The 13593-nt window shown below is 48.5% G+C and overlaps 1 protein-coding gene across 4 annotated transcripts in view; it reads right to left on the bottom strand.

Moving 5' to 3' along the window:
* The window catches only part of tax1bp1b (Tax1 (human T-cell leukemia virus type I) binding protein 1b), a 35092-nt gene that overhangs the window by 4718 nt on the left and 16781 nt on the right, over nucleotides 1-13593 (bottom strand). The window contains exons 9-16 of one of the 4 annotated variants that reach the window (XM_036936801.1): nucleotides 13214-13255; nucleotides 13019-13165; nucleotides 12857-12929; nucleotides 12476-12594; nucleotides 8701-8826; nucleotides 6214-6300; nucleotides 4018-4204; nucleotides 2687-2844 (exon numbers count right to left, since the gene is read on the bottom strand). In XM_036936801.1, the coding sequence (XP_036792696.1) occupies nucleotides 2687-2844; nucleotides 4018-4204; nucleotides 6214-6300; nucleotides 8701-8826; nucleotides 12476-12594; nucleotides 12857-12929; nucleotides 13019-13165; nucleotides 13214-13255 (939 nt within the window). Of the gene's footprint in view, nucleotides 1-2686; nucleotides 2845-4017; nucleotides 4205-6213; nucleotides 6301-8700; nucleotides 8827-12475; nucleotides 12595-12856; nucleotides 12930-13018; nucleotides 13256-13593 lie in introns of all 4 variants that reach the window. The other 3 variants (XM_036936806.1, XM_036936783.1, XM_036936792.1) reach the window with 3 other exon arrangements.

Here is a 13593-nt window from a genome sequence, read left to right as displayed (position 1 = left end):
GACTAGCCGACTACCGCTGTTGTTCTCAGACTAGCTGACTACCGCTGTTGTTCTCAGACTAGCTGACTACCGTTGTTGTCCTCAGACTAGCTGACTACCGTTGTTGTCCTCAGACTAGCTGACTACCGCTGTTGTTCTCAGACTAGCTGACTACCGTTGTTGTCCTCAGACTAGCTGACTACCGTTGTTGTCCTCAGACTAGCTGACTACCGTTGTTGTCCTCAGACTAGCTGACTACCGTTGTTGTTCTCAGACTAGCTGACTACCGTTGTTGTTCTCAGACTAGCTGACTCACATTGTTGTTGTTCTCAGACTAGCTGACTACCGTTGTTGTTCTCAGACTAGCTGACTACCGTTGTTGTTCTCAGACTAGTTGACTACCGTTGTTGTTCTCAGACTAGCTGACTACCGTTGTTGTCCTCAGACTAGCTGACTACCGTTGTTGTTCTCAGACTAGCTGACTACCGTTGTTGTTCTCAGACTAGCTGACTACTGTTGTTGTTCTCAGACTAGCTAACTACCGTTGTTGTCCTCAGACTAGCTGACTACCGTTGTTGTTCTCAGACTAGCTGACTACCGTTGTTGTTCTCAGACTAGCTGACTACCGCTGTTGTCCTCAGACTAGCTGACTACCGTTGTTGTTCTCAGACTAGCTGACTACCGTTGTTGTTCTCAGACTAGCTGACTACCGTTGTTGTTCTCAGACTAGCTAACTACCGTTGTTGTCCTCAGACTAGCTAACTACCGTTGTTGTTCTCAGACTAGCTGACTACCGTTGTTGTTCTCAGACTAGCTGACTACCGTTGTTGTTCTCAGACTAGCTGACTCACATTGTTGTTGTTCTCAGACTAGCTGACTACCGTTGTTGTTCTCAGACTAGCTGACTACCGTTGTTGTTCTCAGACTAGCTGACTACCGTTGTTGTTCTCAGACTAGCTGACTACCGTTGTTGTTCTCAGACTAGCTGACTCACATTGTTGTTGTTCTCAGACTAGCTGACTCACATTGTTGTTGTTCTCAGACTAGCTGACTACCGTTGTTGTTCTCAGACTAGCTGACTACCGTTGTTGTTCTCAGACTAGCTGACTACCGTTGTTGTTCTCAGACTAGCTGACTCACATTGTTGTTGTTCTCAGACTAGCTGACTACCGTTGTTGTTCTCAGACTAGCTGACTCACATTGTTGTTGTTCTCAGACTAGCTGACTCACATTGTTGTTGTTCTCAGACTAGCTGACTCACATTGTTGTTGTTCTCAGACTAGCTGACTCACATTGTTGTTGTTCTCAGACTAGCTGACTACCGTTGTTGTTCTCAGACTAGCTGACTCACATTGTTGTTGTTCTCAGACTAGCTGACTCACATTGTTGTTGTTCTCAGACTAGCTAACTACCGTTGTTGTTCTCAGACTAGCTAACTACCGTTGTTGTTCTCAGACTAGCTGACTACCGTTGTTGTTCTCAGACTAGCTAACTACCGTTGTTGTTCTCAGACTAGCTGACTACCGTTGTTGTTCTCAGACTAGCCGACTACCGTTGTTGTTCTCAGACTAGCCGACTACCGTTGTTGTTCTCAGACTAGCCGACTACTGTTGTTGTTCTCAGACTAGCTGACTACTGTTGTTGTTCTCAGACTAGCTAACTACCGTTGTTGTTCTCAGACTAGCTGACTACCGTTGTTGTTCTCAGACTAGCCGACTACCGTTGTTGTTCTCAGACTAGCCGACTACCGTTGTTGTTCTCAGACTAGCCGACTACTGTTGTTGTTCTCAGACTAGCCGACTACCGTTGTTGTTCTCAGACTAGCCGACTACCGTTGTTGTTCTCAGACTAGCCGACTACCGTTGTTGTTCTCAGACTAGCCGACTACCGTTGTTGTTCTCAGACTAGCTGACTACCGTTGTTGTTCTCAGACTAGCTGACTACCGTTGTTGTTCTCAGACTAGCCGACTACCGTTGTTGTCCTCAGACTAGCTGACTACCGTTGTTGTTCTCAGACTAGCTGACTCACATTGTTGTTGTTCTCAGACTAGCTGACTACCGTTGTTGTTCTCAGACTAGCTGACTACCGTTGTTGTTCTCAGACTAGCTGACTACCGCTGTTGTCCTCAGACTAGCTGACTACCGTTGTTGTTCTCAGACTAGCTGACTACCGTTGTTGTTCTCAGACTAGCTGACTACCGCTGTTGTCCTCAGACTAGCTGACTACCGTTGTTGTTCTCAGACTAGCTGACTACCGCTGTTGTCCTCAGACTAGCTGACTACCGTTGTTGTTCTCAGACTAGCTGACTACCGTTGTTGTTCTCAGACTAGCTGACTACCGTTGTTGTTCTCAGACTAGCTGACTACCGTTGTTGTCCTCAGACTAGCTGACTACTGTTGTTGTCCTCAGACTAGCTGACTACCGTTGTTGTTCTCAGACTAGCTGACTACCGTTGTTGTTCTCAGACTAGCTGACTCACATTGTTGTTGTTCTCAGACTAGCTGACTACCGTTGTTGTTCTCAGACTAGCTGACTACCGTTGTTGTTCTCAGACTAGCTAACTACCGTTGTTGTTCTCAGACTAGCTGACTACCGTTGTTGTTCTCAGACTAGCTAACTACCGTTGTTGTTCTCAGACTAGCTGACTACCGTTGTTGTTCTCAGACTAGCTGACTACCGTTGTTGTTCTCAGACTAGCTGACTCACATTGTTGTTGTTCTGCTGCTCCTCTGGGTCCTCCAGGCCGTCGGGCCGGCTGAGGTTGCGTGCTGGCTGGATGCAGACCACGTTACTATCCCAGGAGGGGGGGCCCACAGGAGGAAGGCGGGGCAGCAGGTCATCAGAGAACTCCCCGTCCGCTCCGTCTAGAGTGATGGGGAAGAGAGGGTCAAAAAGAATAGAAGCATATTAGGGTTGAAAAATTCCGCTTTCTCAAAATTCCCAGTTGGATAATTCTCAGAATCAGGAAATCCAGGAATCCTTCAACCGGGATTGCTGGAAAACCTGGGAAAGTTACCGGCGTTTCTATATCCTACGTTAGCATATTGAATAATTTTCCAGGTACTGAGGTGGAGTAGGGTTAGTAAGGGGGGGGGGGACAACAACCTCTCATATTAAACTGAAATGTGACTGAGGTGGAGTGGGGTTAGTAGTAGGGGGGGGGGACAACCTCTCATATTAAACTGAAATCTGACTGAGGTGGAGTAGGGTTAGTAAGGGGGGACGACGACAACAACCTCTCATATTAAACTGAAATGTGACTGAGGTGGAGTAGGGTTAGTAAGGGGGGGGGGGGGGGGACAACCTCTCATATTAAACTGAAATGTGACTGAGGTGGAGTAGGGTTAGTAAGGGGGGGGGGGGGACAACAACCTCTCATATTAAACTGAAATGTGACTGAGGTGGAGTAGGGTTAGTAGTAAGGGGGGGGGGGGGGGGGGGGGGACAACCTCTCATATTAAACTGAAATGTGACTGAGGTGGAGTAGGGTTAGTAGTAAGGGGGGGGGGGGGACGACAACCTCTCATATTAAACTGAAATGTGACTGAGGTGGAGTAGGGTTAGTAGTAAGGGGGGGGGGGGGACAACCTCTCATATTAAACTGAAATGTGACTGAGGTGGAGTAGGGTTAGTAAGGGGGGGGGGGGGGGGACAACCTCTCATATTAAACTGAAATGTGACTGAGGTGGAGTAGGGTTAGTAAGGGGGGGGGGACAACAACCTCTCATATTAAACTGAAATCTGACTGAGGTGGAGTAGGGTTAGTAAGGGGGGGGGGGGACAACCTCTCATATTAAACTGAAATGTGACTGAGGTGGAGTAGGGTTAGTAAGGGGGGGGGGGCAACCTCTCATATTAAACTGAAATGTGACTGAGGTGGAGTAGGGTTAGTAAGGGGGGGGGGACAACAACCTCTCATATTAAACTGAAATGTGACTGAGGTGGAGTAGAGTTAGTAAGGGGGGGGGACAATCTCTCATATTAAACTGAAATGTGACTGAGGTGGAGTAGAGTTAGTAAGGGGGGGTGGGACCAACCTCTTGCATCTGAGGTGGAGTAGGGGTTCCCAAAGTGCAGCTGTGTGGGGCTCTGGGGGACCAGCAGTGGAGTGGGGGCATCCTGGGGGTAGGGCAGGGGATACTGCAGGAACACAGACTGAATTCTCATCTCCTCTGACACTACAGCCTCCGTCTTCCTGCCAGCACCAGCACTCGTCTGAAGATCCTGGTGGGGACAGACAAGACAACAGACACTATTACATTATAATATATATTTAGGATTGGAAAGAGAATCTTTTAAAATAACTGATCTTGTATTTTCTCTAACAGAACAGTGCTATCTTGTGGAGAAAATGTATTCATATATTGTAAATCTGATCTTTTGATGCTAAGAAGTGCCATGCCTGAAACATGACTCAAAGTGTAGCTGGTCCTGAGAAGAAAACACAGACACCATGTCCGGACCGGACACGCACCCAGGTTGAAATATCAAAACAAACTCAACCAATTATATTCATTTGGGGACAGGTCGAAAAGCATTCAACATTTATGCCAATTTAGCTAGTTAGCTTGTAGTTGCTAGCTAATTTGTCCTATTTAGCTAGCTTGCTTATGCTAGCTAATTTGTCCGATTTAGCTAGCTTGCTGTTGCTAGCTAATTTGTCCGATTTAGCTAGCTTGCTGTTGCTAGCTAATTTGTCCTGGGATATAAACATTGAGTTGTTATTTTACCTTTAATTCACAAGGTCCTCGACTCTGACTTTTAATCCACACAAAAAATTATGGTGCGTGCGAGCAGTGTGGGTGCAATGATTGAATAACATGTATGTGTACATTTATTTTACAACGCTCGGTGTGGTCAGCATGTTAGCCAGCTACAGATCTAACTTCAGCTACATTTCTATGTCCCTCCTCTCCAGGAGAGTCAATACTGGCCACAACCACCTCACAGCAGCACCTAGAACTATGGTCGTTCTCCCTCCGCTCGGTCCCTCCCTCCCTCCCTCTCCCTCCCTCAGCTCGGTCCCTCCCTCCCTCTCCCTCCCTCAGCTCGGTCCCTCCCTCCCTCTCCCTCCCTCCCTCCCTCCCTCCCTCCCTCCGCTCGGTCCCTCCCTCCCTCTAGTGGTCTCTCGCTCCCTCCACCCCCTCCCTCCGCTCAGTCCATCCCCCTCGGTCCCTCCCCCTCCCTCCGCTCAGACCCTCCCTCTCTCCCCCATCTCCCTCTCCCCCCCCCCGTCTCTCTCTCCCCCTGTCTCTCCCGTCTCTCTCCCCCCCTGTCTCTCTCTCCCCGTCTCTCTCTCCCCCCCCCCCCCCGTCTCTCTCTTCCCCCCCCCCATCTCTCTCCCTCCCTCCCTCCCCCCATCTCTCTCCCTCCCTCCCCCATCTCTCTCTCTCCCTCCCTCCCCCATCTCTCTCTCTCCCTCCCTCCCCCATCTCTCTCTCTCCCTCCCTCCCCCATCTCTCTCCCTCCCTCCCCCATCTCTCCCCGTCTCTCTCTCTCTCTCCCCCGAATGTCTCTCTCTCTCCCTCTCCCCCGAATGTCTCTCTCTCCCCCCCGTCTCTCTCTCTCTCTCCCCCCCGTCTCTCTCTCTCTCTCCCCCCCTGTCTCACTCTCTCTCTCCCCCAATGTCTCTCTCCCCCCCCCAATGTCTCTCCCCCCCCCCAATGTCTCTCTCTCTCTCTACCCCCGTCTCTCTCCCCCAGTTTCTCTCCCCCCGTCTCTCTCTCTCTCTCTCTCCCCCGTCTCTCTCTCCCCCGTCTCTCTCTCCCCCGTCTCTCTCTCCCCCGTCTCTCTCTCCCCCGTCTCTCTCTCACAAACAGTTTAATTAGTCATTCATTAAAAAAAGAATATCCTCTCATTTACAAAAGGCAATGGAAGGTTTGTGTTTTACTGGAAGTTTGAACCAGACGCCAATTTAATTGACAGTCTCAACCTCAAATTGGGTCGTTTTGTTGCTCTTAGTGACGAATGCGTACGCGAGCGAGCTACCCTTCAGCAGTTTCCCGGGCCCAATGTGGACTCCTCTGTGGTCCAGAGTAATTGAATGGAAAATAAGAAGTCACTTTGCTTTACTTCACCAATTAGAGATGTGTTAAACCCCAGCCAGATTAGGATATGGGGAAAATTGCTGCTCTTTTGGGGTGTTTTTAGTTCAGAGAGAAGTCTAGAATGGAGGAAAATTAAAGCTATAGTGTAGTGTTGCTATACTTACTAACTTCCCCAACTATACTAACCTCCTCAAGTCTCTCCTTGTCCTTCATCAGAGCGGACAGAGTGTCCTTCAGTTCTTTCAGCGCACGCCCCTTCTCAGCCACCTGACTCTGTAGGAGGGAGACAGTCAGGAGACATGGAGGAGACAGTCAGGAGACAGACAGGAGACAGTCAGGAGACATGGAGGAGACAGACAGGAGACAGTCAGGAGACATGGAGGGAGACAGTCAGGAGACATGGAGGAGACAGGATACAGGATACATGGAGGAGACAGTCAGAAGACATGGAGGAGACATGGAGGAGACAGTCAGGAGACATGGAGGAGACATGGAGGAGACAGTCAGGAGACATGGAGGAGACAGTCAGGAGACATGGGAGGAGACAGTCAGGAGACATGGGAGGAGACAGTCAGGAGACATGGAGGGAGACAGTCAGGAGACATGGAGGGAGACAGTCAGGAGACATGGAGGGAGACAGTCAGGAGACATGGAGGGAGACAGTCAGGAGACATGGAGGGAGACAGTCAGGAGACATGGAGGAGACAGTCAGGAGACATGGAGGAGACAGTCAGGAGACATGGAGGAGTCAGGAGACATGGAGAAAGGATACATGGAGGAGACAGTCAGAAGACATGGAGGAGACAGTCAGGAGACATGGAGGAGACAGTCAGGAGACATGGAGGAGACAGTCAGGAGACATGGAGGAGACAGTCAGGAGACATGGAGGAGACAGTCAGGAGACATGGAGGAGACATCAATTTAAGATTATGGGTGTTGAGAAAATGATTTGATATCAAATAAACATCAGACTCATCTTAGCTCCTTTGTCAAAAAGTACACTTGAAAGCAGAACTAATTTTTCCCTTCATGGAGTTTTAACCTCTAGTGACGAACAATGAATTGATAGCAGCTATAAAAAGGCCTTGACAGTTCCTGTTCAGACAGTAGATTTACACCAGGAGGGACTTCAGACCAGAACATGCCGTTTGAATTCCACAGAGACACTGAACAAAGCCAACTCCTGCATTAGTCAGGCAACAGGAGTCCTCAGTCCAACCCCGTCCCTGGCTATCTCCGTGGGTGTGTCCCAAACGGCACACTATTCTCTATATAGTGCAATACTGTTGTCCAAAGCCCTACAGATCAAATTTATTTCAAATCAAATTTATTTATATAGCCCTTCGTACATCAGCTGATATCTCAAAGTGCTGTACAGAAACCCAGCCTAAAACCCCAAACAGCAAGCAATGCAGGTGTAGAAGCACGGTGGCTAGGAAAAACTCCCTAGAAAGGCCAAAACCTAGGAAGAAACCTAGAGAGGAACCAGGCTATGTGGGGTGGCCAGTCCTCTTCTGGCTGTGCCGGGTGGAGATTATAACAGAACATGGCCAAGATGTTCAAATGTTCATAAATGACCAGCATGGTCGAATAATAATAAGGCAGAACAGTTGAAACTGGAGCAGCAGCACGGTCAGGTGGACTGGGGACAGCAAGGAGTCATCAGGCCCTGGTCTAGTGCACTATACAAGGATAGGGTCCCATTTGGGACACAACTTCAGAGTCCGAACCTGGCGGTCTCCAGAACTCACAAACAATAATAAAACCTTCCTTTGAACGGACTCTGCCCATCAACACAACTGTCCCTGGAGTTGGCCTTCAACTGGACTGATATCTATTTATCTGCTCTGATTCTAGCCTGGTCCCAGACCTGTGTGTGCTTTGGCATGACTATGATAAGTCAGAGGAGATGGCTACATCACTATCACATCCAGATCTGGGACCAGGCTATATCATGGCATGACAATGATAGGGAGAGGAGGTTGGATAAAACATTCTGATCTGGGACCAGGCTTCTCATCACTTGAACTATCTAGCTCTCCAGGACTGGAGTAGGAGAGTCCTGCTCTACACTGACCTGGTAGTGATTCTCCTAGCCTGGTCCCAGACCTGTCTGTAACCCTACTCTACACTGACCTGGTAGTGATTCTCCTAGCCTGGTCCCAGACCTGTCTGTAACCCTACTATACATTGACCTGGTAGTGATTCTCCTAGCCTGGTCCCAGACCTGTCTGTAACCCTACTCTACACTGACCTGGTAGTGATTCTCCTAGCCTGGTCCCAGACCTGTCTGTAACCCTACTCTACACTGACCTGGTAGTGATTCTCCTAGCCTGGTCCCAGACCTGTCTGTAACCCTACTCTACACTGACCTGGTAGTGATACTCCCAGCCTGGTCCCAGACCTGTCTGTAACCCTACTCTACACTGACCTGGTAGTGATTCTCCTAGCCTGGTCCCAGACATGTCAGTTTTGGGTTTGAGGAAACAGAAGCTCAACTGACAATATATGATCCTCCTCTGGTGATCTCAGATCTGTGTACTGCTCTACATAGTCTACAATGTACCTGGTAGTAGCCCTCCTAGACTGGTATCTACAGAATCTATCCTGTACCTGATAGTGGTCTTCCCCAGCTGATCTCAGACGTCTCTGTAGTACTGCTCTACAATGTACCTTATAGCGGTCCTCCTCGGCTGCCAGCTGCAGCTTCAGGCTGCCGTTGGTCTTCAGCTGCTCCCTCAGCTTCACCTCCATCTTGGCCAGCTCATCAGCAAACATGCAGCTACGCTCCTTCTCCTCCTAGAGAGACAACACTCTGGTCACAACATGTAGCTACTCTCCTTCTCCTCCTAGAGAGACAACACTCTGGTCACAACATGTAGCTACTCTCCTTCTCCTCCTAGAGAGACAACACTCTGGTCACAACATGTAGCTACTCTCCTTCTCCTCCTAGAGAGACAACAACACTCTGGTCACAACATGTAGCTACTCTCCTTCTCCTCCTAGAGAGACAACACTCTGGTCACAACATGTAGCTACTCTCCTTCTCCTCATAGAGAGACAACACTCTGGTCACAATATGTAGCTACTCTCCTTCTCCTCCTAGAGAGACAACACTCTGGTCACAACATGTAGCTACTCTCCTTCTCCTAGAGAGACAACAACACTCTGGTCACAACATGTAGCTACTCTCCTTCTCCTCCTAGAGAGACAACACTCTGGTCACAATATGTAGCTACTCTCCTTCTCCTCCTAGAGAGACAACAACACTCTGGTCACAACATGTAGCTACTCTCCTTCTCCTCCTAGAGAGACAACACTCTGGTCACAACATGTAGCTACTCTCCTTCTCCTCCTAGAGAGACAACACTCTGGTCACAATATGTAGCTACTCTCCTTCTCCTCCTAGAGAGACAACACTCTGGTCACAACATGTAGCTACTCTCCTTCTCCTCCTAGAGAGAACACTCTGGTCACAACATGTAGCTACTCTCCTTCTTCTCCTAGAGAGACAACAACACTCTGGTCACAACATGTAGCTACTCTCCTTCTCCTCCTAGAGAGACAACACTCTGGTCACAATATGTAGCTACTCTCCTTCTCCTCCTAGAGAGACAACACTCTGGTCACAACATGTAGCTACTCTCCTTCTCCTCCTAGAGAGAACACTCTGGTCACAACATGTAGCTACTCTCCTTCTCCTCCTAGAGAGACAACACTCTGGTCACAATATGTAGCTACTCTCCTTCTCCTCCTAGAGAGACAACACTCTGGTCACAATATGTAGCTACTCTCCTTCTCCTCCTAGAGAGACAACACTCTGGTCACAACATGTAGCTACTCTCCTTCTCCTCCTAGAGAGACAACACTCTGGTCACAACATGTAGCTACTCTCCTTCTCCTCCTAGAGAGACAACACTCTGGTCACAATATGTAGCTACTCTCCTTCTCCTCCTAGAGAGACAACAACACTCTGGTCACAACATGTAGCTACTCTCCTTCTCCTCCTAGAGAGACAACACTCTGGTCACAACATGTAGCTACTCTCCTTCTCCTCCTAGAGAGACAACAACACTCTGGTCACAACATGTAGCTACTCTCCTTCTCCTCCTAGAGAGACAACACTCTGGTCACAACATGTAGCTACTCTCCTTCTCCTCCTAGAGAGACAACACTCTGGTCACAACATGTAGCTACTCTCCTTCTCCTCCTAGAGAGACAACAACACTCTGGTCACAACATGTAGCTACTCTCCTTCTCCTCCTAGAGAGACAACACTCTGGTCACAACATGTAGCTACTCTCCTTCTCCTCATAGAGAGACAACACTCTGGTCACAATATGTAGCTACTCTCCTTCTCCTCCTAGAGAGACAACACTCTGGTCACAACATGTAGCTACTCTCCTTCTCCTAGAGAGACAACAACACTCTGGTCACAACATGTAGCTACTCTCCTTCTCCTCCTAGAGAGACAACACTCTGGTCACAATATGTAGCTACTCTCCTTCTCCTCCTAGAGAGACAACAACACTCTGGTCACAACATGTAGCTACTCTCCTTCTCCTCCTAGAGAGACAACACTCTGGTCACAACATGTAGCTACTCTCCTTCTCCTCCTAGAGAGACAACACTCTGGTCACAATATGTAGCTACTCTCCTTCTCCTCCTAGAGAGACAACACTCTGGTCACAACATGTAGCTACTCTCCTTCTCCTCCTAGAGAGAACACTCTGGTCACAACATGTAGCTACTCTCCTTCTTCTCCTAGAGAGACAACAACACTCTGGTCACAACATGTAGCTACTCTCCTTCTCCTCCTAGAGAGACAACACTCTGGTCACAATATGTAGCTACTCTCCTTCTCCTCCTAGAGAGACAACACTCTGGTCACAACATGTAGCTACTCTCCTTCTCCTCCTAGAGAGAACACTCTGGTCACAACATGTAGCTACTCTCCTTCTCCTCCTAGAGAGACAACACTCTGGTCACAATATGTAGCTACTCTCCTTCTCCTCCTAGAGAGACAACACTCTGGTCACAATATGTAGCTACTCTCCTTCTCCTCCTAGAGAGACAACACTCTGGTCACAACATGTAGCTACTCTCCTTCTCCTCCTAGAGAGACAACACTCTGGTCACAACATGTAGCTACTCTCCTTCTCCTCCTAGAGAGACAACACTCTGGTCACAATATGTAGCTACTCTCCTTCTCCTCCTAGAGAGACAACAACACTCTGGTCACAACATGTAGCTACTCTCCTTCTCCTCCTAGAGAGACAACACTCTGGTCACAACATGTAGCTACTCTCCTTCTCCTCCTAGAGAGACAACAACACTCTGGTCACAACATGTAGCTACTCTCCTTCTCCTCCTAGAGAGACAACAACACTCTGGTCACAACATGTAGCTACTCTCCTTCTCCTCCTAGAGAGACAACAACACTCTGGTCACAACATGTAGCTACTCTCCTTCTCCTAGAGAGACAACACTCTGGTCACAATATGTAGCTACTCTCCTTCTCCTCCTAGAGAGACAACACTCTGGTCACAATATGTAGCTACTCTCCTTCTCCTCCTAGAGAGACAACAACACTCTGGTCACAACATGTAGCTACTCTCCTTCTCCTCCTAGAGAGACAACACTCTGGTCACAACATGTAGCTACTCTCCTTCTCCTCCTAGAGAGACAACAACACTCTGGTCACAACATGTAGCTACTCTCCTTCTCCTCCTAGAGAGACAACAACACTCTGGTCACAACATGTAGCTACTCTCCTTCTCCTCCTAGAGAGACAACAACACTCTGGTCACAACATGTAGCTACTCTCCTTCTCCTAGAGAGACAACACTCTGGTCACAATATGTAGCTACTCTCCTTCTCCTCCTAGAGAGACAACAACACTCTGGTCACAACATGTAGCTACTCTCCTTCTCCTCCTAGAGAGACAACAACACTCTGGTCACAATATGTAGCTACTCTCCTTCTCCTCCTAGAGAGACAACAACACTCTGGTCACAACATGTAGCTACTCTCCTTCTCCTAGAGAGACAACAACACTCTGGTCACAACATGTAGCTACTCTCCTTCTCCTCCTAGAGAGACAACACTCTGGTCACAACATGTAGCTACTCTCCTTCTCCTCCTAGAGAGACAACACTCTGGTCACAACATGTAGCTACTCTCCTTCTCCTCCTAGAGAGACAACAACACTCTGGTCACAACATGTAGCTACTCTCCTTCTCCTAGAGAGACAACACTCTGGGACAACACTCCGACTGTTCCCATTCAAACCAGAACCTCTTGGAAGTGAGGAAAAACTGTCACCTTTGGGGAAACAGTGTTCTCTTTCTATATTTTTAGATTGATTGGTTGCTCTGGTCGACTATGCAAGAACTGGTGACAATACGATGAGGAACACACCAGACAGGAAGCCAAGAAGAGTTCTTACACTCAGCATCTGTTTGCATTTCCTGTACTTGTCGCTCCTGTCGGATGCCTCTCTGCTGAAACCTTTGAGTTTCTCCTGGATGATGGCCTCCAGCATGGGGTCAGCAGAACCTGGACTCCCTGGGGACACACAGGACAGACCGTTACTGACCCATCAATAGGTTTAACATCAAGGACCTAGAAATAGTTTTATCCTCTGGGATCAAATGCACATCTTGTCTGATGGAAGTGTTATTTTGACCCCTAATTCAACTCTGTTCAATTGACTTTAAATCAAACATTTAGCATGTAAACCAGACCTGACAGGTTTACAACAAAGGAGGACTTGTTTTAATTCAGGGTTTGTCACTGGTAGTAATATATGAGGGGAACGTGTGTGTACCTGGAACAGAGATGTCTGGACTGACAGACAGAGGGACGGCCATGGTCTCAGCTGCTGGGTTCTTCCTCAGTTCCTAGACACAAACAATATGAAGACACATGTTGTGTGTGTGTGTGTGTGTGTGTGTGTGTGTATCCATGCCTGTGTGTGTGTGTCACTCACCCCAGGTTGTTCAGAGAGCTTGACCACCTGTCTCTGCAGCCTCTGACACTCCTTGTACTTCTCTTTGTAGTGTTCTGCAGCCATGTGCAGCCGGAGCTTCAGGTCCTCCACCTCTCTCTGCAGCTCAGCCACGGTGGCTGGGTCAGCCTCATCCTCCACCTCTCTCTGCAGCTCAGCCACGGTGGCTGAGTCAGCCCCTGCCTCATCCTCCACCCTGCACACTTCAGACTTAGCCTGCTGCTCCCACAACACAACACACAGGGGGACAGTGAGAACAGAGATGGCCACTTCATGTTAACATCAGACCTGTCAAATATTGGAGCAAGTAAACCTTGTCCGATTCAGAACAGGAGCTTAGTTACCAGTTATGTTTAGAGTGAGGTTACTTGATGTACCAGGACACCCCCTGGACAGGACACTAGTCTATCTCCTGTTTCTGTAGTGAGGCAGCTTGATGTACCAGTACACTTCCTGGACAGGACACTAGTCTGTCAAATATATCAGCTGTACTTGATTTAGTTTGTTCCAGTATAACGGGAAAAATGGAATCGTCCCAAAAGTTCAATCTCCAAGCT

This window comes from Oncorhynchus mykiss, chromosome 2 (genome assembly GCF_013265735.2).
Source record: "Oncorhynchus mykiss isolate Arlee chromosome 2, USDA_OmykA_1.1, whole genome shotgun sequence".
Taxonomy (NCBI): Eukaryota; Metazoa; Chordata; class Actinopteri; order Salmoniformes; family Salmonidae; genus Oncorhynchus; species Oncorhynchus mykiss.
Note: the sequence above shows the minus strand (reverse complement) of the source record. Positions and strands in the feature narration are given on the sequence as shown.